This window comes from Denticeps clupeoides, chromosome 8 (assembly GCF_900700375.1).
Source record: "Denticeps clupeoides chromosome 8, fDenClu1.1, whole genome shotgun sequence".
NCBI lineage: Eukaryota > Metazoa > Chordata > Actinopteri > Clupeiformes > Denticipitidae > Denticeps > Denticeps clupeoides.
Window position 1 is genome coordinate 4183231 of NC_041714.1, and position 27220 is coordinate 4210450.

Below are 27220 nucleotides of genomic sequence, written 5' to 3' on the forward strand. Positions count from 1 at the left end.
AAGCATCCTTCCCATCATCGAGCTCCCGGCCCTCGACTTTGATCTTGAAACATGCAGAGGACACTGGCACACGAGTGAGCATTTAGTCTGGGTGGGCTGCAGTCGACGGCCCTGCATTTTTATGTTTAAACTGACTCCTCCTATTGTCTCCTTTTCCAAAACCTACATTTTACATCCGAGCTTTACAGTAAATCCCATTTGGCCATTACGTTCTCTCAGAAATTGAATGGTGTGCTAGATGTCACCTCACAAAGACCCTAGTGAAAGAAAGAAAGGGAGTTAACATTTTTAGCTAAAGAGCGTGGCCGGTGGAGGAAAGAGGGTGAGAGAGACTGTCTAGGTTTCAGGGTAATGTCTGGGAATGTGAATTGATTAATGCCGTGAAAACCCATTAGCTAATGAAATCTGTCTGGTAACAATGCAGCCCACAGGAAATGACTTCACCTCCGTGTCCCTTGTCTTGCCAGTTTGCTCCTTTTGTGCTTCAGCTGGGGGACGGAACAATGCGGCATTTCATTGAGCATTTCTTCTCACCGTTGACGGCTTCTCATGTGTTGCATCTGAAAAGAGCACCTTATCAACGGCGCTTCGGTCAATGTCCGGCTGCATCCCCCTGTCGAACGGAACGACACTGTGCAGGCATCACCCTGATGTGCTTCTTGTTACTGCATGCATCAGTATGAGTTGATTCCATAGCATCTAAGCAGATGTGTTTGCAGTGTCTCTATAGATGCCATTCAAAATTAGCTCAAAGTTAGCTTTAACATACTTAGGTTTAAACTTGATTAGACCTTACAAAGTTACTCTTTACTTTATAATGGCGTTGCTATGCCAATCATCATGCTTAATGTTATTTACATGGCTTATACAATGCCCTTTGTGTCTGTGTCGCTGTTCTGCAGGGTGATTTAGGGGCCGAACCCTGAGCCACTTCCTGCCCGCTGAACCTGTTAACATGACTTTTAACCCCAACCATGGCACCATAAAGCACTGATGAAAAAGCCCAGCACGCTGAGGAAGTATTGCAAATAAAACCTTGTTCCGGTGATTGTCCTTATGTCATGTCAGGCTCAAGTTGTGAATGCATAAATAGGAAATATTGCTCTAATACTGAGCATCAAAAATCTTTTTTTTTTCAATAGCTTTTCCTAGAACTATCATCATGTGACTGGTTGCAATTCTGAGGGAATGGGGAGGGAAAGTGAAGCTACACTGACACCATCTGTCCAGAAACAGAATTGCAGAAGATAAAAATAGAAGACATCCTGCAAAAGCGCTGACAATTAAAATAATTTCTCACGTTAAGATTAAAATGCCGCTCTGTTTCTGCTATTTGATTAGGCTTTCAGCGACTTTCAAGAACGACCCTGCTTGGAATATGGAGAAGGCGACGAAGATGTGTGGCGCTGTCATCTCAACACCAGCTGAGGTCCTGTATGAAAATGTCTCACCGTGCTGGGGTCTGGCGGCCACACACACACCTCCAAGGCCGCAGAGCGCCTCACGTCTTTTACTCACCGCGTCTCCCGCACACTAATTGGCGACTGATGAGCTTTGAGGAGATTTGGGATTTAGAGAGCATTACGGGGAGCCAGTGTGGGAGCAGGGACGAGGGGCAGGCAGACAGAGAGCCGGGAGACGGGGGGACGAGGGGGAATCATAGGCGGCGGAGAGACAGGAGGGCGTCGGGGGAAAAGGCTCGGGGCAGAGAGAGGGGGAACCACTGGGCTCATCTGGATGCTGGAGCTCGCCTGGCCTGGAGAAGGGCTGCTCCGTGTTCTTTACTGAGTCTGCGCGCACACACACACACACACACACACACACACACACATCCACTAGCTCAGCAGCAGAGAGGGGCAGAGAGACCAGAGACAGACACAGGGAGACACCGTGGACCGGCAGCCATGGCAGATATGGGTGAGTGACTAAGCCTGTTTTCTAGACCGTTCTTTATAGCTTTATCTTGGCTTGGGCTGGTTTGGATGCTGCTGGTTGTTCTTTACATCCTGGGCTACATACCGACAGCAGAGAGACTGAGGGCATGTGGAAAAACACAGGGTTCACTCCGACTGATACCCCAAAGGTCATGTTAAAGTCTCTGCAGACAGTGCAGCTGGGATTATTCTATTCCATTATAGTACAGAAAGTGCTGGAGATGTGGAGCAGGAGCGAATCTCGGAATCAGGGTAGGTGTAAATAGGAACATGCTGTGAACCTGTCTCCCTACAGGCGTAAGGACCACAGGATGGGGCTCCCTGTGTTTCCCCCGAAACTGATTAATGCATCACTGTACATGGGCAGACACTCCCTGCCTCCCTCTGTACTCAGTCCCAACAGCCCACCCCCCCTCGAGTCGAACAAGGGAGGGGGGGGCAAGCATGGGTGTGGGTGGTAGCACCACAGCTGTGTTTTGGATGAACTGGCTGATGTACACCGAAAGCGTCATGGTGAACGGCTATTTTCCACTCTGATTACCAGGGATTAGCCTGAGTGATTACTCTCCGTGACACAGTCCGCTCCTTCTCTGAAGCCCTCATCTGTGTGCAGTATGGGAGGGTCTTATCCATTCATTCTGACCTCACATCCTGGTCCCCTGTATCAATCAAAAATGAGAATAAATGCATAAAATAAAAACAACAACAACAACAAATCCCCTGCCGTGCGATGCATGGCGGCGCAGCAGGTGTGGGCTATTCACATAGAATCTCTGATTGCTTATTAAAGGCCACCAATTTGCGGGTAGAATGACTAATTCCTGTGTAGCACCGAGCACTCTTGTCCAGACGCACAATCTCAGATAAAGGTGCCAGATGATTCATGCCAAGTGAAAGTGACAGATCATAAGAGTGACAAATTATGTTGCCTGTAGTAGCTGTGCAGCAATCCATTTTTCTGCAGATGCACTGTCAAAGTCTGCAGAAGACCGTGTGTCATATGCATGGACATCATGTCATCATTCTGCAAAAGCATTGAGCTTTGTTTTACTATAGCTACCGCCATCTATTTTAGACTGATGTTTATGCTGGTGCACTTGTGTAAGGCCACTTATATACAATATCAAAATAATTCAACAATTCACATGAATTGAAAACACCAGTAGACATTGATGGCATTTCAGATATGGTCCCATATCTGAAAAAACATTAATTATGCCATTGAACAGTATCATCCTGTAATCCTACTCTGCAGAACTAATGTTTTGACACTTTGGGTCTGATTTGGCCTTATTTTCAGGTTTAGCATATCACCCAGGACCGATTAGAAGGGGCACATATCGCTTGTTGTCTGCAGTAGCCGACTGCAGGCATCAGATGTGACAGACAGACAAGTGGTCGAAAAGATCCAGGACATCCCATTAATGTCCTGTGTTTCTGTTCCAGAGTCTCTGAGCGAGGCCCTGAAGGCCATCAGCGTGAGCACAGAGCTGGTGGAGGAGGAGCTAAAGCCCCATCTGGACACCGTGCTGGACACCCTGCTGGAGAAGAGTGAGTGTGTCCCAGCCAATGCAGTAAGACCACAGACTGCAGGCCTACACGTTCTCTGAATCCATCTACCTACCAACCTGAGGAATTAGGCTGATCACAGAATCCCTGTCACAATGAGCTACATCAGGAATTACAAGCTGCTTTAAAAGTGAAAGGGTTCAGAGTTTGACTAAAGTGCACAGTATGTCTTGTGCTTTGGCTGTTCTATTTGAGCTTATTTCACACTAAGAAGCACTTATAACAATTATTAATAGTTCAATAATTTTTTATAATATTAAAACAAATGTATAATTTAAATAAGATTTTTCATAGAAAGAACTCCTGTCGCTTGGGTTTACTGTCATTTCCAACATATGAAATAGAATACTAATCTGATATATACATTGCTGATATAAATAAAAGAAACACCACAAAATGTATCTTTACTGATCAGAATGTTTCATATCTATATAATTTAAATTGGAACGAGAAATAAATAAACCACAGCAATTGATTTATGTGAATTTTTGATATACATCTTTTATTTCCCAGAGGTAAAAATGGACCACAGTTTAAGAACTACCCCTATGTTAACATTTTAGCTAATAAATCTCTGCATTTGATTGAACAAACTGGTTTATAGAGGTTCTGCTACTGCTAGCTTAAACACAAGCCACTGAGCCATCTCATGCAGAGCATCTGCAACTATAAAAAGCCCCTCATCACATGCATGAGTGAGAACGTTGTGTGAGGAGCACCCCTACAGTGTTTTAAGCCCTTTACCACTCACTCATTGAGCTCCAGTATCTGTGCATTAGTGCTCGGCAGATCCAGAAATTCCTTGTGGATTTAAAGTGCTCTGCTTGTTCTGGGCAGTAGAGTGCCAGGCTGGCCTCATTCCTGCATATCTGGAGCAGGGAGACAAGCACTAATCTGCATTTATCGTCTGACAGTCAGAACTCACCGGCACAGAAGGCGATGCACAGTCTCACTGTGCCACTGTCCTGTTTCCTTCTTCCTCCAAAGCCTGCCAGAGTCACAATCCCATTTATTTCCAGCTGAAGCGACTCCTCCCGAACAAAGGGGACGTTACCATAGCAGCACGGCCCCAATGACAGCTTGACCTGGCTTCACACAGGTGAAGCCGTTGTTTTTTTCTCTGGATCCGTTGCCACTATCATTCACACCTCTGACCTTAAGCCTGACACAATGTGGGCTACAGCATCTGCAAATGGCTTATCACACACCAGCACACACAGCGTGAGTGGTAGAGTAACGATGGCCTGCTTCCCACCGCAGAGAAGGGTGCCGCAGAGAAGATCGCCTCCAGCGGCATCCTGCCCACCCTGGCCAGCACTCTCAGGAAGAACAGTCCGCTTACCTCACAGGTGGCTCTGGTTGTGGCAGAGATGGCCAGGGAAGGTAAGCTAGGAGTCCACAAGCCCATAATCCCCTTAGTGTAGACACATCAATATAGAATTACATGACATCCCATGATGCTTCTAACTACACTGTTTGGAGAATTGACTCTTCAAAGAACATGGTAATAACATTCTTCAAACACTCGCTTCTTACCCAAACTCCAACTCCAACTTTATTCACACAAGAACGTACAACCTAATCACATGACATGCAATTAGGTGCTACTCCTCATGTAGAGAGAACAAGATGTAACAATACCAATGATCTATAAACAGGTGCTGTAAGAGAGAGCTGTGTCGAGGCAGGCCTGGTGATGGCGTTACTGCCACTGCTCAACAGTAAAGACCAGGACCTGCTGCTGCACACAGGCAGGGCTATCGGGCGCATCTGTTTCGACAACAGTGAGTTGAGACACCACCGTCACCGCCACAGGCACTTCTTATCATGCACCTCGCAAATCGGAGGCTTACCTGGGACGTTTTCAGTCCTGTGTATCTCTGTCCTCCCTACAGTCTTCTGTCTGTCTTCCCCACAGCTGCTCAGCAGGATCAACTGGTTCAAAGTGGGGTGATCCCTAGACTTGTGTCCATAATGCAGGCTTACCCAGAGAACGACCCCCTAGTCAATGTTTGCCTGCTTGCTTTGTGCAACCTCGCCGAAATGGGTAAGTCAGCAAAAAAAAAAAGCTAATTGAATTACACAAAATTGGAATTACACCTTTACAGGCTGCTACACATCCAACAGACCCTGTAGACCATCCGATTCATTGTAGTTAAGTGAAAGTGATTGTCATTTCATTGTGTGCACCAATGTGTGTGTGGGGACGGTACCTTGATCAAGGGGACCTTAGTGGTCCCCTTAGTGGACCTTGGCAGTTTGGGATTTGAACCCGCTAGGCCACCACTGCCCTATTCAAGCCTACTGTGTACTACTGGCCAAAGAACCACTGCTGATGGTGCCGGGTAATTCTGTTTGTGTTGACTTGGTAGAGCCAGCACCCAGAGGCTGATGGGTAACTCTGACAATGTCAACGGTTGGGTAATAATCCTTTTGTGCATATCGGCACAAAAGGCGCAAGTAATGGTGTCCCTTTTTCATGTGCTTCTGGTTTCAACCAATTCAACACGCTTTAACAAAAGCTCTCTCTCTCTCGGTCTCTCTCGCTCTCTGTGCTTTTCACAGAAGCTGCACGGGATGCCCTGGCAGAAGTTGAGATAGCAGAGGCCCTGACAGCACAGTTGCAACGCGCCCCTGATGCTGAGCGGCGCCACCTCATACTAGAGATCCTGGGATCGCTGGGAGAGAGCGGTAAGACAGGGGCCGGGTTTTCAGTCATTTTGGCCTGGCTGTGAGAGAGGGTTGGGTTGTATTCTTCTCTGGCTAGATGCCAAGGAATGGGTCAGGGTTAGAGACCCATACATGTGGCCACATTTAAACATTTTCTTTGGGACTGGGATGGTGAATGAGAGTGTAAGTGTACTGGAGCCTCTAATTTGCAACACACGTTTCCCTGTTTCAGCAGCAGCTGAAATCTGATCGTGCAGTTCGGTGTATGGAGATGAGCACAAATATATTGACTGTATTGCTTGAAGTGCAAGTGTGTGCAGTTACAGTCATTTAAACTGTCTCTATGTGTGTCCCCCATGGCCTACAGATGTGCTGAAGCTGCAGTTTGTAGAGTCGGGCGTACCAGAGGCCCTATTGGAAATGATTCGAAACCTCCAGGGAGGATCTGATCCTCATGACCTCTGTAGCATCAAAATAGCTTCAAACCTCATTGTGTCTCTCTTGCTGGGAGGTGAGTCACTGCATTAATTTAGTTTCTGCTCTTTTTTTGGTTCATTTGACCAAGCCTGTTAAAATGACCTTTATTTAATTGATTTAAATGGTAAAATACTCGTTTATACAGTATAATTTGATTCTACACATTTGTTAATATGCTGCTGTTGTTTGGCTACTAGTACTAAAGCTGGGATAAAACCAGTGGAATGACAGCAGCATTACTTCACACAGCAGTGATGTTTTCAGATTTTCTGAAATTAAAATCTATTTTCAAAAGTGATTTCTTTGTGTAACCAAATGAATCGGCACCACAGACAGCTCGCTTTTTATTATTCAGTGACTACATTTCATTAATTCACTGTATACATCAGCATGCCATAATGCTAAATGGGACATTTATCTAAAGCCCTTCCATCACAAGAATCTTGAAATGCAGAAACCTCTTCAAGGCCTCAGACACAGATGGAATTTGAAGATATAGTAAAAATGTCTATTCTAATAAGTTTGAACAATGTTAACTACACATTTGTGTGAAATAGCACACACAATGAACACACACTAACTAATTTGCATTTAAGGAGATAAGTTTGTCCACCATTTCAGAGCCATGCAGTGCATACACTGAATGTTAAACTGGACTGATGGTAACTGGTTACTTTGAATGGTTACTTTGAAAAACAACATATACACACACACGCAAACACACACACACTCACACACACACACACACACACACACACACATATATATATATATAAACATTATTTACAAAATCAAGAATTGGTGTGCCATGTTCTTGGAAAAAATGCAGCAGGAGAGGGGGAAGTTAAATGTCACAAGGTTGGTGTTGGGGCAAAGGATTGCCATGAAGTACCATGCACAGTAATACTTGGGGACACAATTTGTGCAACAAATTTAATTATATTATCAAAAATCAGCTTAAATTTCCATCACATTTTGACCACATAAGCAAGACGTTGTCAGTTTTTTCTGTTCACAGATATCAAAATCAATGATTAATTTTGTGCACCAAATTGACATCAGCACCTGTCATTTGGAGAGAAGGCTGGGTGACAAAAAAGCAATTTTGTTCACAGTATGTATTATTGTCATTGACAGAAAGTAATTTCCTTCGCTCAGTGCATTTAGTCAAAGACAAAGTCATTATGTGCATGAAATGCTTTTTGCCAAGAGAATGTCATTTCATGCCATGCTGGCACTTTAGATTAACTTTCTGTGCGAGCAATGCTTTTATGGAAACATGGACACGATTTTGTCAGTTAAAGGGGAATTCTTCCCATGGCCACAAGGAATCTCTGTGTTTCTTAATGTCACACACACATATACATATATACATACATACTTACATACATACTTACTTTGTGACATCATACATATGTGTCCTCCTTCCTCGTCAAGTACAGCCATTGTATGTATGTATATGTAAGAGAAAAAAACTTTAATGCCATAGTAAAATCTATCTTAAATCTTTAGCTCTTTACAATGGAACCAAGTCGAAATAATTCCTGGGCCGAGAAATGTTCTCTAAATGGAACATCCAACCCTTGGCATTGACCTTCTGTTCACACTGTCTCTGTGCTGTGCACCAGATGAATCCATGCAGAAGTGCTTTGGCGAGGGGACGGGAAGCGTGTATCAGGATGTTCTATCTTGGCTACAATCTCCGAACACTCAGCTGCAGCTCTCTGGGGCTCTGGCCATCGCCAACTTCGCCAGGAACGGTGAGATCATATCCTGCTAATTCTGTGCCTTTTTAGGCACACTGGTACATTCTCATTATTAGGACTTTTATTTTTGAAGGGGTTATTATAGTTATCAGTGTGGAAGTCACACTTTTTGAAACCTATTAAAACTCCTTCAGACACAATGGGCGAGGGACTTTTAGGCAAACAGAACAATGTTTTATTCCTGTTTCATCATTTTTATGAACGCACCATCGCGGGTCTGTGTGAAACTGTGTTTCAGTACGCTGTACACTGGTCGAATCTTGAGCATGATTTGAAGGCACGTGGTCTGACTGTTTCAGACAGTAACTGCGTGAAGATGTTGGAGCTCGGGGTGGTTCCACACATCTTAGACCTGCTGGAGCAGCATGTGGATGAGGGCGACGTGTCCGTGCAGCATGCCGGCCTCAGCGCGCTCCGGAACCTGGCCATTCCAAGTACTGCGCGCCTCCGTGCACAGCTCACGCCCTCCGCCCGACTTTTAGCCACACCGACAGGCAGCCAGCGGTGCAGGGCCCTATGTACTTTTGATGAATGTGGACACAGATGCCCTCAGTAATTAACTCTCCTGCTGAGTCTGATAACATCCTATTACTCTGACTGCTCATGATTCTAATGAGCTCCCGAGGAACTGGGGTCAACACAGAGTCGCACCAATCTGATCTGACACGTCGCATGCTGCCCTGTTTCACTAAGCGCTGCACACTGCTATCTCAGAGCAGTGCTGGTTATAAAAAAACACAACTTCATTATTTTTGAAACATTGATAAAATATTGATTGCTTTACACTCAAATTTCATTTGAATAAAGAGGTTGAATAAACTTGTCTCATTGGTCAAAAGAGCAGTATTTGAATACACACCAGTCCTAAACATGCTACTGGTACTCCTATGTACTACAATAATTCTTGTTTGGGGCATATCAGAATAAATGACCTAGTAGATAATGATTAACCTCTAGGACCTGTATGGCCACATTATGTGAATCTATACGAATGATTACTTTATGAATGATTACTGCATTAATAAAATTATGATATTGTGTAATACGTGATTCTGATTCCTGTTAAGGCATGTACTTCTAAAAATACTACGTTAAAACACATTTGACGTATGGCATCCGTGTGTAATGTGACCCTTTGTGCTACAGCAACAAATAAAGTGCGGATGCTGGAGGACGGCGTGATGGACAGGATCCGGGCGCTGCTGCGGTCAGACATGCCGCCTGTTCAGTTCAAACTGCTGGGCACGCTGCGCATGATGGCGGACGGACAGGGTGAGGAAAGAAAGGCGTGTGGCGCTCTTTAAAGACGTGCGTCGTCTTAATAATGTCACAGCTTGATCCTTTACAGCTCTCTGCAAATTGCACTTTCAAAAATAACCACGATATGGAGCTGTAATTTTACTGATGAAACTGCTTATTACTGTCATGTCTGCAATTCCCACAACACCCAGAACACCCACAATCACCCAGTAGTGAGACAACGGCATAAAGACAATGGAAAACACCCCCCCTACTTTGACCCGTCAAACTTAATTATGGGCCAAAGGTTTGTTGTTATTCTGATGTGTTCGTACAGTATCGTAGGGAATCCCCAGTACCACCCCCTCTCTCTGTCCCTCTCTCAGAGGAGGCAGCTGCAGTTTTGGGAAAGGATGAAGCCTTGTTGGCCAGGGTAATGGAGTGGTGTGAAGCACGGGATCATGCTGGAGTGAGAGGAGAAGCCAACCGGCTGCTGGCCGCCCTCATTAGACACAGCCGGGCCCTGGTGAGCTGTGCTGCTGCCTAACTCCATCGCCCTGCCTGTCTGTCTGTCTCTCTCTCGCTGTCTGTCTCTGCTGTGCGCCCAGATTCGGCTCAAAAGAAATGCAAAAAAAAACAAAAAACGATATGGACCAACAGTTGGATCGATACACACTGTCCATTCTCTCTAAAGCTTTTTTTTTTTATCTCCCTGTGTGATGACAGGAAGTCATCCACTCGGTTATCAAGGCAGATGGGGTGCGACATCTCATCACCATGGCAACAAGTGAGCACGTCATCATGCAGAATGAAGCTTTGGTTGCTCTGGCGATTGCCTCTGCAATTGACATTGGTGAGGCTGAGTCTTTGACTGCTTGAGATGTCCACTTACCACCTACCATACAACTGATGGTTTGGATGGTTCACTGCTGTAGATGTCCACCTTCAACTTTGAGCAGCTCTGTGCTAATGCGCAGCTTTTTTTCTTTGTATGATATTCACATATTTATGTGGATTGTGCACTTGTTCAACTTAAAGAAGAAAAGTGTATAAAACAATAATCACTCTGCTTTCTTTCATGCACAAAGATGCTGTACAGCAGCCTTTTAAGGAGGCAGATCTCCTGCCTACGCTGCAGAAGATGTTGGAAGATCCTGTGGGGGCAGTGGAGGTCAAATTCAGCACCCTGGGCCTCGTCTGCAGCCTGGCCAACTCCAGTGAGTAGAGCAGTGACTGCATGAATCTCTGCTTTAAAGAGGAACGGAAACGATGGACGCCATGTCACTCCCTCTATCTGCTCCTCTTTCTGTCAGGCATTATGAAGGAGGAGATGGAAACCCTGAACATCAAAGAGACCCTCACAAAGCTCTCAAGCCACACTAGCACCAAGCTGGCCTCGCAGGCAGACACTGTGCTGGCCGTCCTCAATGAATCCAGCTAAGGCCGGCCAACCAGACCACAGACTGTATGCGCCATTTGCCACCATCCCGTCCACAGCTAAAATACACAGCTGACGCCACCAGCCTAAAGGAGACTGACCCACCCTGCCCAAGGTGACAAGGGAACGTTGCCATCTAAAGACACGATGACACATGACGACCATGAAAGGAGTGCAGAGCTTCTGGAACCATTATCCCCTGGTAATGCAATTATAGAGCTAAAGAGCCCTCTTCCTTTAGCCATAAGCACAACATTAACTCATTAACGTCTTGAAAACATAAAGTTTAAAAAGCACTTAATGAAAAGGAACATGCAGGACTAGTGGTGTTATAGAGCCGTCTTCTTCTGTGCGCACTTTAGAAACTATTACTGCTACTGGTTGGTAGCAGTGTAGTGACAATAGAATCTGTTATTGTTCTTTGGTGTGTGCTCATTTTCTATGTTTTTGAAATATCATTAATCATTTTGACTACTCATGTACATGCAGGTTAACACTTGTACTGTAATCAACATCTGATCTAGAAGTAAAATGCATTTGAATGTGATATCAATAGTTTATGGATTCAATATGTAAATGATGCTTCTGGATATTAAAGCAATAACAACCACATGGTGACATTTAAAGCTGTGTCTATGATTTCAAAGACAGAAGCAATTGGTTTTTCTTAAGGTTTTCCCTCATTGGTCAGGGAAAAAGTCATATAAATTGCTTAAAAGACAGACTATGACGTAACAAAACAATACCAGGAGGTACATACAGTTTGCCGAAAACAGAACTAGATTTCCAGTGGGCAATTCGACCACAGATCACATGGTGCAGTATTGAACAAGTGTTTTATGAGCACAAGATTAAAAAAGGGCAATGGATAGACCCTGAATCAAGTCCTGTATCACAGCCACTCATTCCAGCTGCAGGACCTGGATGAGCAGCTGCAGAAAAGGATGTGTGGTGTAAAAGGCAAAATCTCCTCTGGTGTGGAGACATTCCACCCTCTAACCACTAGGTGGGGACATTTGCAGTAACATTTGAGCTAGTGTTGACAGGGCCTAAAAGGCAAAGCTGAACCTTTAATGAACTAAACAGCATTTAATTCTGTCTTGTTTGAAGTGTGCTGTCATTAGCTATTACTATTTGAAGGTTATAGTTGTTGATGTTCGGGTGGTGCGTTCGTGAGGCATGCAGGCTGCTTCAAGGTTAGCATATGGGCCATCTCCGCAGGAGGATGGCAGAATGGGCCGTGAGCCTGGAGAGCAGCATCTTCAGCGATCTGCCATTAGAGCTTTCCGTCATCTCTACACCACCTCAGCACGAGGCACAAACCAATAGGAGCAGGTCTGAAACAGGTCTGCATGTCGAGCCGCAACTCCCCTCCACAATTGGTGACCATCGATGACTTCCAGAATCAAAACCACGCTGTCACTTATCTTAGTGTCACTGAGACGAATCTCGGGAACTGGATAAGCCAGTTTTCCCTTTCCTGTGTGTCTAGGGATGAGGGTGCCATGTGATGACATCAGCAGTCCTAAACACTTTGACATTCGCTTGACCTTAATCTTGCCTTCAAGTGTGGAATCTTATCGCGGGGCGTCGAGTGCAGCAGCCGATTCACAAACTGCTCTCTCCAGAGCATGAGCCTGTTTACCTGTAAACCAACACGCACCTCCAGACACTTCCTCGTGTCCCTGGTGTGGACGCGCGAAGTTGACATGCTTGCTGATAACGCAGTGGCGACTGCGGTGTGCTTTAGAGGGCGTGCCAAGCGGGGGGACGGGAACAATAGTGCACTTTGGAAGTGCAGAGTGACTCAGCCAGCGGCAGGGACACCTTTCACACAGCAGCTGAACTGAGCCTCTGGAGTCTGGACGGACAACAGTGAGGGGGAAACATGGCAGAGGCAAGTCTGTAAAAAAAAACAACTCTCCTTTTGTGAAACAGATAGTAACGTTTTAGCCCTCTGGACTATTTGAACATGTTGCATGTAAACGTGTGCGCGGCTTTCATTACTTAGAGACGACTGTATTCATGTATTCATGTATTCATGTACCACAACGTACAGACACCGTACAGTAAGAGTCAGAGGCGTAGATGTTTAGTGCGCAGAACATTACGTACCCCTAGCTAATAATTACTGCATGTACCCACGTTCACCTACCAATGTACACAGAGGCATAAAGATCAGCTTACATCCTCTTTTCAGAGCAAACAGAAGTTTTCTTGTCCCACAAGTGTGGACACGGAAATGCTGTACGGCTTACTTTGGTGGACAGTGGTGCTTGTAGGTTACAGCTGGACTTCGTTGTCACGTACAATGAAGGTCAAGTTGAAGTTTTGGACACGAACTTGCCGCTCTTTGCAAATGCTGGCTAAATGTTATTCGTGTAAACATGGAATCGTGCCTGTATGGAGGGAGGAAGCGTTCATTCAACCTGGGTGCTCTGATCCGTCAGAATGCTGCAATTTCCATTGGTTTCTGCTGACCAGTCGCATGACCTCAATCCCCTCGGGACACTGTACATTTCCAAAACTCCTCAGACTAGTGACCTTCCATTGACCCACCAGCTACATAGGAGGTCTTTGATCAGGGAGTTTGGAGACATTACAGCGGGAACAATGAGCTTCAAAGTGTATAGACAAAAAAAAAAAAAAAAAACACAATTCCCTTGAAATATGTACCATCTGATTAATTATTGAATTGGCCCGAATATTCAGGTTTTTTTTAAAGACATCTGAATAAGTGTTGTCATCTCACATTCAAGGTCCAGAAGAAAAAAGTGAAACTGGTGGATGCCGTCAAATATCATCATCTATTTGTGCCAATTTTGTATTATAATTATAATAGATAATTAATATGAAGCAGATATAAAATATGCCTCTTTCATGTGGGTCATTATATCCGTGGTACTTTGAGGTTTCTGAACCAGGGCAGGTGTTGTTTAACATTCTTCTTTTATTTTCTTTACCAATTCTTCTTTTCAGTGATATGTTGGACACAAAATGCATCTAATCCAGGATTCCCCTCCCGTCTCGCATGGTTTTCTCTGTTTACTGGCACTTAAGCCTGCCGCATCTGGAGCCGTTCTACTCCAGATGTTCTGCTGCCTTTGCACTGCTCCTGATCCTCCTGTACTCCCTAAACTTCACAGCTCCGCCAAGAAGGACGTAACGATTGTTCAACGTTGTCCAAATGTAACTCCGCGAGAGCAGAATTTTGAGAAAGGGGCAAGCAAGCCAAGTGCTGAGCAATGGAAGTACACACCATAAAAAAACAATCAAAAGCTGTTGTGGACTTCAGTGAGATTAAAAATCTTTTGGAAAATTAAGTGTCAGTAGTTCACATCGAAGACAGGGTCAGAAACAAAGAATTCGAAATTCAACTGGAGGTTATAGTTAATGTGAGCCTCAAACAACAAATGTATCATGTGGTTCGAGTTCAGTCATTGTTTCTTCATAATAATATCTTTCACCGAGTTAATAGGTCTGACCACAGACATTTGTTGTAAGTGTACAATTTTCATCCTTGTTACTTAGTTTTCACAGTGTTTGTGACAGAATGAAAAAGTAAATGCATTACATCATGCACTAACATACTAACAAAATTAGATTTACTCTCATCGCTTGACAACCACGATTATAGCCTTTACCATGCGGAAGCATTTCCTGTCTGCTGCTTCACAACATCTATCCAAGTCCCATTGAGCAATGTTGTTTCCATAGCAACAGGGGGGAGAGTGATGGTTAGCTGGGAGAGAGATGAGAGCAAACAGGCAGAGGAAGATATAGGTAGAAAAGAGGGGAACTGAAGCAGGCTCGTGGGTATAAAGGGAAAAAAGTGAGCGAAGGAGAGAGTGAGAGAGAAAAAGGCAGGCAGAGCCTTCCGTTCTTCCTCTGCATCCATTCATGCATCTCTCACTCAGCTCCGTCTCTCAGGTGGCAGTGGCAAAGCCCCTCCCCCCAGAGCATCCATCCTGCCACACCCCCCAAACCTCCACCATATACACAGTCTCAACCTCCTTACACACACCAACGTAGTCAACCCCCCCCCCTTCTCTCTCTCTCTTTCTCTCGCTCTCACAGTCCCTCCCTCTGTCTCTGTGATCAGGATTTGAAGATCTCTGGTTGGGTCCGCTCTTGATTCTAATCAGATGAGCGAGAAGATTATCCCCACGGCTGCCTCCGTCTTTCTGGTCGCGGAAAGCAGAGGCGGAGGAGGAGGCTGGCAGGAGGGTGGGAGGGTAGGTGGGGTTTTTCACGAGGGCTTGAATGACCGCGAGAGTGACCGCGTGCGAGTGAGTGAATGCCGGCTTGTGGAAGTGGGGAAATGAGGGACCGCCTGTCTGTGTCTTCCTCAAGGTCCGGCTCTGATGCCAGCTCCAAGGAGGTGGTCTGAAGTCCAGCATTAAGAAAAGATAGAAGCAAAGTGGGGTATGAAAAAAGGTGTGAGAGTGGAGAAGACGAAGAAGAGAAAGGAAAGTAGAAGAAGACGCAAACCCCTCTGAAAGGTAAGAAGAACTCACCTGCTTCACTTTTTCCCGTTGAAGCTGAAATCTTTTATGTAAGAGCGGCTGGCCCGTTCCACCCTGTGCCGAGGGCATGAATGGGCGGGGGCGTCACCCTCAGGTGTATTTTTAGCACTCGCGGGATTGAAAATTCATGGAGACCTTGGACAAGTTGGGCCGCACTGTCTCTAACCAAAATGCCGCTCTGTCATTTGCTGCTTATAAAGTCCAAACGACATGCATGCATCAGGAGGCCTAAAAACATTTGCCAATGCAGCAGTCACACCCACCAGTCTGCATAAGTAACATTACGACACCTATGACTGTTTGATTTGTGTCGCGTTGCAATGGCAAATGCTAAAAATACAAGCAGTGGAACCTTTCTATTGGTTCTCCACCGAAATCAAATTTATTCCACACTGATTAAGTGCCCTGCCCCCTGGAGCCTCTCCAGGTTCGTTTCTGGCTGCGGTCAGTGCTTCCGGGGCTAGCGCTAGGTCTAGCGCCCAGCAGAGGGAGCTCGGCCCAGGACCAGACCAGCAAATTGGCTAAATTGAAGTCTGGAGACCTCGGAACAAACTGAACAGATTGGCTCGCATCCATTACAAAACCCACATGAGGTCACATGAGGTCAACGATGGCCTGATGCCATGCTGAACGCACAGTTAGTCCAGCTGTTCCTATAACGCTGATGTACGTTTGGAAAGCACTAATATTAAAGGGGTTTGATGTCGAAAAAACACCCCCCTCCTCACCTTGGCAGAACTGAATATCATTTTTATTTGTAAAAACTGACAAAAAAATGGTCTTTTAACACATATTATCAATTGTCCATTTGTGGTGTTGAGACCTACACTGACAGTATTAGTTCAAGGTGGAATGATGACAAAAGAAACCATATTATTTTGCTGTAAATCTTTGCGTTTCAGCTTTTATGAAAGGCCCACAGAATACAAACGGTGATAGGTGTGAGGACTAATAGGTCGTAACTGGAAGATCTCTGCTTTACCACAAATGTCTACAATTAAACCACTTCTGACAAAATAATATGGGTTTTATTCACTGTGCCCTCCCTACCTATAAAAAGGCACACATCTTAATGTTTACTACATAACACACCCTATTTGTATGGTATTACTGTTTTCAAAACAGTGAACACACACACACACACACACACACACTTGAGAATGGTACCCACCTGTTTGCAAAAGAACCAAATGTTACAGCAGAAGGACAACCAAACCTAATCTCATCTCCTTAATTTCTTACCGTTGTGAAGTACACTCCTTTATCCCCTCCTTTTGTCTTGTAACACTGGCCTCCTTGCCTCAGCCGACCCACTTAAATGTCCAGTCTTAACCTCATCAAACTACAGTCTGGGACTGAGATTATTCAGATTATTTAAAATGATTATACAAGCAAAAAAAGATGGACGTTTCTGTATCTGGACGTTTCTCTACATTTAGCTAAAAACTAATTTGTTTTTTTTTAAAGGTGAGTGTTTAGTGCATCGACATTCATTTTGCATGCCTGATAGGACGTTCTATCTGTTGTGATAAGGGCAAGGAAACTCATACATTAACATACACTCACAGTGTATGTTGTAATAAAGGTTTAATAGACATGTTTAATTAGACATTTACATATCTCAAAATCCACACACAGCACACAGATGTCAGCATTTCTGTTTTTTCCCTCCAACAGACACTCTATGGCAGAGACCGGATGTCCTCCGTCTGAGCCGTTCCCTCCGAACGGGACCAAGACCGGTGACCCTGGGACTGCTCCAGACGTCATCCGTCCTTTGTCAAAAAGCTCCACGGAGGTAGCGAACAACCGGCTCCGGCCAGCGGAGCCGAGCCAGAGCCCCAGCGACGCTGTCTGCTCAGCCAAGGACAATCAAAATGACAGCCAGCACACCGTGCCAAGAGCCACCTGCAATGCAGAGACCCCAGCGGATCAGGCAGCCGTCCGCGGCAAAGCCCGTCCGCACAGCATCGCCGAGCCTGAGGCAAGGCGGGCCAACGAGGAGAGCATGAACATTAAACAAGGCAAAGACGTTGGGGACGTGCCACCAGGGTGCTCGTCCTCACAGATGGACCTCAGGGCACAAAGGCTGGGTCCTGTCGGTCTGCCGGTGCAGAGGAGCCACTCAGAAGGCCTACGGGCGCTCCGAGAGGGCGCAGCCTCATCTCGCCCGGGGGACAACGGCTGTAGTCGGCCGTCCCCAGTGTTGACCGCCTCGGCGCCCATGTGCCGACAGTCCCTTCAGCTGCCGCAGAGCACCACCCTCACCACGTCCTGCCGGCCTTCCGTAGCGCCTTGCGCCGCCGGTGCGGAGGTGAAGCGTCACCGTCTGGACGACTCTGTCAGCTACGGGTCCTGCTGTGTCCATCATGGGGCCATGGAGGACACGTTTGCCGCATACTGCCACCACCAGCCCATTCCTGCCCCTGCCCAGCTACTGCCCCGCCTTGTGGGCATAGAGGGCCAGGTGGCAACCAGCACGTCCCTGCTCGCTCTGCCCCGCCTCATGTCCTCCGTCAGCGAGACCGGGCTGGACGGCAAGCACGTCCTGCGCTGCTGTCCAGCGGACTGCAGCTGGCCCAGTAACATGCCGCTGTGCCGCACCGCGAGAGAGGAGGACAGGAGCACCAGGGATGCAGCGACCATGACCTCCCACGGTGACCTCAGGGACATAGGGGTGCAGGCGGGACGGCCCGCAGACGTGGCCCCGTCCCATGTTTTCCCGGAGGTCTGCCTGGCACAGGACAGCAGGAACGGGAAGAAGGGGAAGGCAGGTTCCGCCTCCCAGAAGACACCAGTGAAGGAGGTGAAGTGGGACGCAGAGGGAATGACGTGGGAGGTGTACGGGGCGTCTGTGGACCCGGAGGAGCTGGGGTTGGCCATCCAGAAGCACCTGGAGCTGCAGATCAAGGAGACCACGGTGCGGGCGGCCAAGCTGTCGCACCAGGACACGCCCATTTCGCAGGACGGCCATTCAGACAGGCGCAGCAAGAGGCGGGGCGTGATGGGGGCCCTTCAAGGCCCAGCCTGCTGCACCCGCACCACAACTGCCGTGGATTAACAACCAGAATGTCATGGAGCAGGGGACGTTGGTGTTGCCTGGTAAATTTGCGTGGAAAATGGCTTTTTATCTTCTGGGACAAGCCAATGTTTGCTAAGTAGTAATAACGTGACAAGGCGATAAACTGTGCCTGTCTTCCTTTGCTACATGCAGCTCATGGGGCGCGTTCGCTAATGCAACATCGAGGGCACTATTGTAATGCCACGGGGGGAGGGAGGGGCGCAAAACTTAAATAGATGAGAAGAAACGTGCCTCAGTGGCCAAAAACACAAAAGACGACCGAAAAGAAAACCAAAAATGCACGACAACCTACGCAACAAGCAGTCTGTCAAATGAAGGGTTCACAGCAGTCCTGTGATTTGGTGCCATGGGCAGCTATAAAACTATAAAGTCAAAGACATCGTCAGGATTTACATGAACAGAAAGAACTGTTTTGGGGGTGAATAACCCAGAACACGATCATGATATTCTGAAGTTTGAAATATGAGGGGCCTGATGCTCGCTACACCCTCATTCTAAATGATTTAATTACACCAATGCGCAAATATCATTATCATTCGATCCTGCTGCTTTCTTGACGTCTTTGACCTTATATATCAGTGAGCAAGATATAGTCCCCCACCTGTTCAAAAATAGTGCGGTAATTTACAGTAAATTACAAACATTTTTCCCCTGGAGAGGAGGATCTAACTACCGACCTTGTCCTTTTTGTGTAATTATTTGTGTGTAATTATTTCCGAACCCACAAGATGAAAGTTTGAAATGGGAAGCGCCCATGAGGATGACTGACAGCTGTCATACACCCTACTTTCTCATTCTGGAAAACTGAATCCCCCTCCTGCCTGTATGTATAATGCGCAAGTGTATGTGCAAGATGCCTTTGCCTCCCTTCCTCCTCCATTTCCCCTGTGATCTCTGGGAACCACGCCCACAACCAAACCACAACATAAAGGTGGATTAGATTCAAAATTCACGCACTCTAATGAATCTGACCTTCGAGAACACTCCCCACCTTGCTACGTTTTATATAGCACCTCTGAAATAGGCCCCCTAATCTACCACTCATCCACAACAGTCTTTAAGCATGAAGGGCTTTTCATGTGAAGCATTGAAAGGAGTTCAAAGTAACAGTGCACATCAATTCTACACAAACAGTACCTCCATCCTCACAATTGTACGAATATTGTGCAAATGTTGCACTTAAAGCCATGCATGGCTTGGCTTCATCATGCAGTTACCTGTTTGCAGACATAACATCAAGTACAGCTACACATATTTTTCAGGATTGAGCGACATCAAGCGAACACGTCAAAAACTGAGACTACGCTATAAATCATGACTCAAACTCGCTTCAGAGAACCCTGTTGGACATTAACCATGTAAAACTGGTCCTGTCTGGGACACAGTGCTGTGCATGTTACTGCTACTCTTATTCTCTTAAAATCTATGTTGAACCTGTTAATACCTATTTGGTCTCTAATAAACACCAAAGCTTCTGAAAATGGCAAGTATATAATGATAAAACCACTATGGCTTCAGATCTGGTGCATCAAATAATGTTAGAAATATGTTTGCTAAACGCTACAGCCTAAATTTTTGCCATTTTAATGTGTGCTGAAAGGCAACATGGGAAATGGATCAGTGTATTTCTGATACAAGGCCTTTTACCAGCCAACACTACATCCAATTTCAGATAAAAAAAAAATTCTCTGGTTAAAAGTGTAAAGTGTTTAATTGTGCACGTAGTCTAGGTCAAACATAAGTAAAGCCTGGCAATCACTACAACATCGTAGGTACCCGGTGGCGGAAGGTGTGGCACAGGTACTGTTAAAGGGCTGCCTATGTCGACTGGGTCTGTCAATGTTCATTTTTAAGACGTGTACTGATCCTTACAGACAGACGAATGCCGCCAGCTCTGCTGCAAGTGTTGTTCCAGCGTGTTCGTTTTCCACTACGTTGGATCAAGCAACGTCTCTGTGTAGTTTTGTTCTTCACCGAACCACGTGTGAAGGACAGAAAGCATGACACCACAGTGTGTTTGACCAATAATGCTAGCAATAAGCATCAACTAAGTGTCAACGTCATGACTTCTAGAATTCTGTCTTTCTCACCTTTGTATGTATTCTACTATTTTAAATGTACAATTTAAATATGGTAAAAAAAAATAAACAAATGATATATTACATTGTACATTTTGTGGCTGAATCATGTTGTCTGACTTTTTTTTTTAAAGCATATGCTTGTCACTTTTGGGCAACTGTGCAGGCCACACTAATCTCTCTGGTAGCCTGATGTCCAACCATTAGAGCGAATTTCAGAAAAGTACACCGCGCTGAGGAACATGAATGAGGAACATTTACATTTATAGCATTTTGACGACACCCTGTTCAAAAGTGACTTACAATAAGACACACGCACACCGAAGAACTGACGGGGAGAAAGTGGCCAGGTTTACTGGACGACCAAAACCGAGAGGGAAGTGTCTGTCATTGTGAAACACTGCAGTGACACAATGAAATGTGTCCTCTGCTTTTAACCATCACCCTTGGTGAGCAGTGGGCAGCCATGACAGGCGTCCGGGGAGCAGTGTGTGGGGACGGTGACTTTGCTCAGTTGCACCTCAGCGGCACCTTGGTGAATCGGGATTCAAACCAGCAACCTTCTGATTTCGGGGCCACTACTGGCCCATACTTTCAGTCACTAATAATAAAATCCACACGTCTACCTGTATTCAGTATTCAGGAGAGTCCATCTAGTGGTGAAAAAAGAAAATGATAAAAATATATAAAGTTGCCATTCCCATCACCAAGCACAATTTGTCCATTTGACTTAATGAACCGGTTATGAAACAAAAATAAAAACTTTTAGTACACGAAAACAAATTAAAATGCAACACATCCATATAAATGAATGTAATGCAATATAATGTAGCCCAAGAGGCACATGCAGTGAAACGTCCCTGTTTATGAAAAATGTATCATATTAAACGAATTTGTCACGTTTATTTATTTTTTTATACCCAGACCAGCAGGGCGGCAGCAGGAACGTGTCGCCGCCTGCGCGCTACTCTTTAAATCAACCACAGAAGAAGAAGAAGAAGCAGCAGCGCTGCGCTCCACGCAAACATGGCGGCGCCTATGAGCAACGTGGACGAGATTCGGAAGAGGGTGATTCTGTCGGAATTTGGCGTCAGGAATGTGAGTAGCAGGCTGCCGCAGCCTAAATGCTCCCCCGACTTAATCGCAAAGGCCAGTCATTTGCAGCGAACAGTTTTATATCACGTTATAAACTGTTATAAGATGATTGCCTGTGTTCCTTCAGGTCCACACCACGGATTACCCTGGTAACTACCCTGGTTACGATGACGCGTGGAGCTTGCAGAAATTCAAAAAGGTAAGAAAACGCCATTAGTGGTCCTCACATTGACATGCATGCCGGTTCTTATGTCCACGCCTGTCTCCCACCTTTCAGAATTTTCGAATTGAGGTTGTGCATATGGATGACACTTCCATGGAGTTCGACATGATTGGAGTGGACGCCGCCTTGGCCAATGCATTCCGCCGGATCCTCCTGGCAGAGGTGTGTACAGCTGTGCAGCATCTGTATTCATAGTCAATAGGAAGCTTTACAACATGTAAATCTTTCCCACATTCAGGTCCCGACAATGGCTGTTGAGAAAGTCTTCGTGTACAATAACACGTCTATTATTCAAGACGAGATCCTTGCTCATCGACTCGGGCTGATCCCCATCAAAGCTGATCCTCGGCTGTTCGAATACCGAAATGCCGGTGCGGAGTTCCGCTCTTCCGTTAGTAGTTTGGTGGTAATTGGGTTGGGTATGTTAATGTATTGGGAGCTCAGATAGTGAATGCTTCATTGTGCAGGTGATGAGGAGGGCACAGAAATAGACACAATTCAGTTGCAGTTGAAAGTCAAATGCACAAGGAATCCCAGAGCCACTAAAGAGTCTTCAGACCCTCGGGAGCTTTACCTCAATCACATGGGTAAGATGCATGGGCCTTTTTCATTCTATGGGTTTGGACACACGTGATGTCATGTCATTTTACCTGACGTTTTATGGATACATTTTTGATGTGCTCAAAAGACAATGATAAATATTTTAATTCGAGGTACACTGGTTTCCACCATCATGAGCACCCCATCCTGCTGTCTTGCTGACACCAGTGCAAACATGGCCATTTTTGTTCTTCCTTGCATACAGATTTTACTGTTTAACCATCTTCTTTACATCCACCTATACGCTGGCAGTTTAACTTGTCTGACGCCTGTAACCTGTTGTTCATTGTGTAATCGTAGTGTACTCCAAGGATATGAAGTGGGTCCCCATTGGCAACCAGGCTGATGTTTTTGCTGATGCCCAAATTGGCCCTGTCCATGATGATATTCTTCTAGCCCAGCTCAGACCAGGCCAGGAGCTGGACGTTGTCATGCACTGTGTGAAGGGTATAGGTAAGTATTTTTTTTTTTTCCACGTATGTGTCACACAGTCTAGTTTCCATTTATTTGTCACACACATAGTAATACAGGCTACAACATGCTGTGAAACGTGGACTTTACACAATTTAGATAAACTTAAAACGTGATAAATTAAGTGCAAGTTAAAAAAAGGAATTATTGATCAGCATGAACAATAAATGCATACATCACCGGGTAGTGGATATGGAGGTTAGAAGACTATAAAATAAACTGCAATGTGCAATCGGTAGGTTAAGATGCTTCATGCAGCGATTAGCAATGTCCAGTGTGAACAACTGCAGACAGATGAAGGGTGTAGAAGAGCAGTGTGCGTTCAGGTCAGGATGTGACATGGTGGCGAGTCTCTCAGTCCCGGCCACGATTCTTCATCTGGCCTGATCCCCCGAGATGTGGACACTCAAGTACTCAGAATTGCTCGCCCGCTCCACTGGAATTCTGCTTGTAGTCTGTGAAAACTCTTGCGACAGATTTATATTTCGGTCTTGTGAGTTTGTCGAGTTCTGCTGTCTTCCCAGGTAAAGACCATGCCAAGTTTTCCCCTGTGGCCACTGCCAGCTACAGACTCCTGCCTGAGATCACGTTGCTACAGACTGTTGAAGGGGAGAAGGCAGAGAGGCTGAAGAGATGCTTCTCACCTGGTGTCATCGAGCTTGAAAACAGGGGTGGTAAGAAACAAGAGGGACATCTTGGGACATTTTAAAAACTGCTAATTGTGACTCAGTTCATTGCATCAAGTGCATACGTTCACTTGAAGTTTTGGTAAAGAAACTTGCACAATAGGTAATAGCCAGCCAGTTAATGGCTGCATCACACGCTTCATATTTATTGAGCCATAGAAAAACTTAAATTTGATTGTGTGTGCTCACTGAATGTAATCGGCCATCAAAAATTGCTTTCTGGCTGCAAATGTCCAGTTGATTTGGACCCTGTTGTGACAGTTGGCATTCTCGGGGACTTCCCCAGCCATCTTCAGTTATTTACTCCTTACGTACAGACCCCTCTGTTTTCACCGCACACGCGCTCATGGTCGCTGTTTACATGAAATTCAGTTCTAACTATGTGAAAGGTAATGCTCAGAAATATACAACACACTTTCATCTTTATTTAATCATTATTTGTTTCTCCAGGGAAACAAGTTGCCAAGGTGGTCAACAGCCGATTGGACACATGCAGCAGAGAGGTTCTGAGGCATGATGATCTGAAGAACTTGGTTAAGCTTGGAAGAGTGCGGGACCATTTCATTTGTATGTTCCATTTTCCTGACTTTGGTGACCTCATTTTACGGCGACTATGTTCCTTTAAAAACTGCTGGTTTCTTTTCAGTTTCGGTAGAGTCCACTGGGATCCTGCCACCCGATGTGCTGGTCACCGAGGCCATCTCTGTGCTTGTGGCTAAATGCCAGAAGTTCCTTAATGAGCTGGACTCCACGGAGATGGAGTAAGAGGAAGGACTTGGGAGCAAAACAGTGTTGACCTTTTGAGAAATGAGAGATCGATCCTCTCTCTGCAGCAGGTTTTGTTTTGAAAGACTGAGTTGTGCAGAGGTTATAGATCTAACCTTCTATATAGTTTATGGGACACAAAAGGCAGATAGTAGGGTTTAAATTTCACATTTGCTTAAATGCAAATTATGAATAGTCTCGGTCAAACATCTGTCTTGCATGATTGTAAATAGAAAATCCTATTGTGAAAAGTTATGTGAAAGGTTATGTATTGTGTGGTGATATCCAGTGGGAGTAATTGGATATGTGTATTAAAGAGTTTTTCTTTTTTCTTCAATCTTTGGGTGAGCTTACGAAAGACGTTAAACAAGAAGTATATTGTCGAATTGCAAAGGTTCTTATATGAAAGACAGTCCATATAGTCTACATTTCAGTGTTTCAGATAATGACATTGATCAAAATTGAATCGTCAAATATTTAGTGTGTTATTTGAGGGAAGAAAGAGACCAAACTCTTTGAGTTGAAGTAATGATAATCTGTCTGGATGTGGATTGGCTGCAGATGTGGTCACATAAATGACTATAACATGTGTGCTGATGGTGCTGTGATCAAAGTATTCAGACTGAAACAGGCGTATAAAGGAGGGAAACGGGAATGGTGGACACTGCTACACCTGGACATGTGATGTATTGGCCGGACCAGGTTAAATCATGCAGAATTGCAGTCTTGCCTGTGAACTCCTCCCATTTTAATCATTGTTAAGATATGATTACGTGCTTTTAAAAAGAGCTGGGTGGCTAGTTAGCTCCTCCCCTCCAAGATACATAGAATTGGCAAACAGACCTTACTGTTTATCGCTCCGAATCTAGAAGAAGTGCTCCGTTACGTTAGCAAACGCTTTGTAAGTTTTATATAGGGCGGTCAAAATCAAGTTTTTATTTAGCCACGTAATGTGTACGGTAAGTGAAATGGAATGATTAAAAACATTTTCCTTAATGCAATATATGCTATTCAGGAGAAAACTAACAGATATGTCTGTGTTCATCATGGAAACAAATTAACGTTGCTTTATATTCTGTAATATTACCCTTCTGGACAGGCGTATAAGTATTATTATAAGCCTTATTATAAGTCTCTTTCAGATGCAGGAGGACCTGTTTGCTGGTCTTCCTATAATTTTATTTTACTAGCCCTTTAAAACATCATTAATGGTGAGCGCCGTATACAATAAGCATGCAGACATGTGGTTTAATGAAAGTACTGCAGGGGGCAGTGAGTTTTCACAGTGAGGCAGCAGCCTTTCTTCACCTCTCGGTGGGAGGATGATTGTTGCTTGCGTTTGCCTGTGTGTTAAATGCTACTTTCATTTAATTAGCCTTGGCGAGCACGTATCCTGCTATGGGCTGCCACGTCCCCTTGCACTGCTTTTATTGTAAGAATTTGGATATCAGACCACCGAGACTTATTACACTCATCATATCAATAACATGGGATCACTAGATAATTACCCTGTAATTAGAAACAGCAATCTGTGAACAGTGGTTCACATCCCATAATCCATCCTATTAACTCTCTTATACGAATACCTTGGTCATTGTTAGAACTGAAAGTTGAATCACAGATGGAGCCGTCAGTACTGTTCCTTATCTCCTGTGGAAACTCTCGTCTGGTTAACGAACATCACCGTGTAGACCCTTATCAACAAGGGTGAAATGTTGGATGTGAGATGTATTTTTGAGTAATATTCGCACATAACTTCACATATTGCTTCATCTCTGTATCTGTAAACTAACCCCCAGTGCAACATTTATTTACATCAGTGATAAAACTGCAGCTCTCTGTCCTCGTGTCAGTGTTGTGCATTTACAACACTGACCCATTTTTATTTACAACTAGTATTATAAAGTATGTGTGTGGTTTTGTAATCCCTTACACCAACCGAGAGTGAGATTTCTAAATCTTTTGTCATGTTCTGTACTTGTGTTTGTCCTTTGCGCTCCATGTAGTCCTGTCAGCGCTTGTGTACTCTTGTGTGTTGCATGTTCTCCCGTGGCCCTGGAGGAATGTCCTCTCGTTTCACAACGTACTGTGTAGACGGTTGAATTGGCCGTGGTTAGAAATGGCTGCGAATTCATCTCTACGTTCATAGCTGACCGCGGTGTGACTGACCACGACCCCCCCCCTCCCGCATCGCTGTACCCGACACGTCCGGCCCCTCTCCTGTTTGTGTGTACAGCAGGCCGCTGAAAAAGGGGCCAAAACATCTTCAGAGACCGACGGTGGGGAGGGAGGGGGAGCGCAGTAAAGTGGGTCACCTTCCCGTAGTGCCGCACTCGTCATTAGGACAGTCAGCGGCGCGCGGTGGGCTGGGCCTGGGCTCGCTCTGGCTGCGAGGCAGAACCTAACTCCATCTCTGCTCCATCGCTCCGTTACCTACCCCCCCCCCGCCCACCTCATTACGACTCTGCGCTGCAGGCAGGAAACAGACCCTACCCTTCAATCTATAAATGGAAAGAATGAGAGAGAAGGAGAGAAAAGAACCGTTCTGGTTGTGGTTTACTCTCGCAACGCTACAGCATCAAATACTGCCAACCCGTCCCG

At 45.3% G+C, this 27220-nt stretch overlaps 3 protein-coding genes across 6 annotated transcripts; all 3 read left to right on the forward strand.

The window, feature by feature from the left end:
• Nucleotides 1-1687: 1687 nt before the first annotated feature.
• On the forward strand, nt 1688-11719 carry LOC114795372 (rap1 GTPase-GDP dissociation stimulator 1). Of its 2 annotated transcripts, none has more exons than XM_028988560.1 (14): nt 1688-1917; nt 3381-3485; nt 4764-4886; nt 5162-5287; nt 5422-5550; nt 6069-6194; nt 6541-6684; nt 8279-8410; nt 8716-8850; nt 9563-9688; nt 10042-10181; nt 10382-10508; nt 10744-10872; nt 10969-11719. In XM_028988560.1, the coding sequence occupies exons 1-14, from the start codon at nt 1905-1907 to the stop codon at nt 11094-11096; spliced, it is 1683 nt and encodes a 560-aa protein (XP_028844393.1). In that variant the 5' UTR covers nt 1688-1904; the 3' UTR covers nt 11097-11719. The 2 variants fall into 2 exon arrangements, with proteins under 2 accessions (XP_028844393.1, XP_028844395.1); XM_028988562.1 differs by having other exon boundaries at nt 1689-1917; nt 3381-3508.
• A 3463-nt stretch (nt 11720-15182) lies between these two features.
• On the forward strand, nt 15183-20785 carry LOC114795378 (G protein-regulated inducer of neurite outgrowth 2). Of its 3 annotated transcripts, none has more exons than XM_028988579.1 (3): nt 15183-15328; nt 15447-15595; nt 17297-20785. In XM_028988579.1, exon 3 carries the CDS (start codon nt 17304-17306, stop codon nt 18678-18680), a length of 1377 nt encoding a protein of 458 aa, XP_028844412.1. In that variant the 5' UTR covers nt 15183-15328; nt 15447-15595; nt 17297-17303; the 3' UTR covers nt 18681-20785. The 3 variants fall into 3 exon arrangements, with proteins under 3 accessions (XP_028844412.1, XP_028844414.1, XP_028844413.1); XM_028988581.1 differs by having other exon boundaries at nt 15317-15332; XM_028988580.1 differs by lacking the exon at nt 15183-15328 and having other exon boundaries at nt 15358-15595.
• Nucleotides 20786-21765: 980 nt separating this feature from the next.
• polr1c (RNA polymerase I and III subunit C) lies at nt 21766-24956 on the forward strand. Its single transcript, XM_028988594.1, has 9 exons — nt 21766-21877; nt 22002-22073; nt 22152-22259; nt 22336-22468; nt 22565-22684; nt 22998-23150; nt 23693-23842; nt 24305-24421; nt 24501-24956. Exons 1-9 carry the CDS (start codon nt 21806-21808, stop codon nt 24617-24619), a joined length of 1044 nt encoding a protein of 347 aa, XP_028844427.1. The 5' UTR covers nt 21766-21805; the 3' UTR covers nt 24620-24956.
• The last annotated feature ends 2264 nt before the right edge of the window (nt 24957-27220 follow it).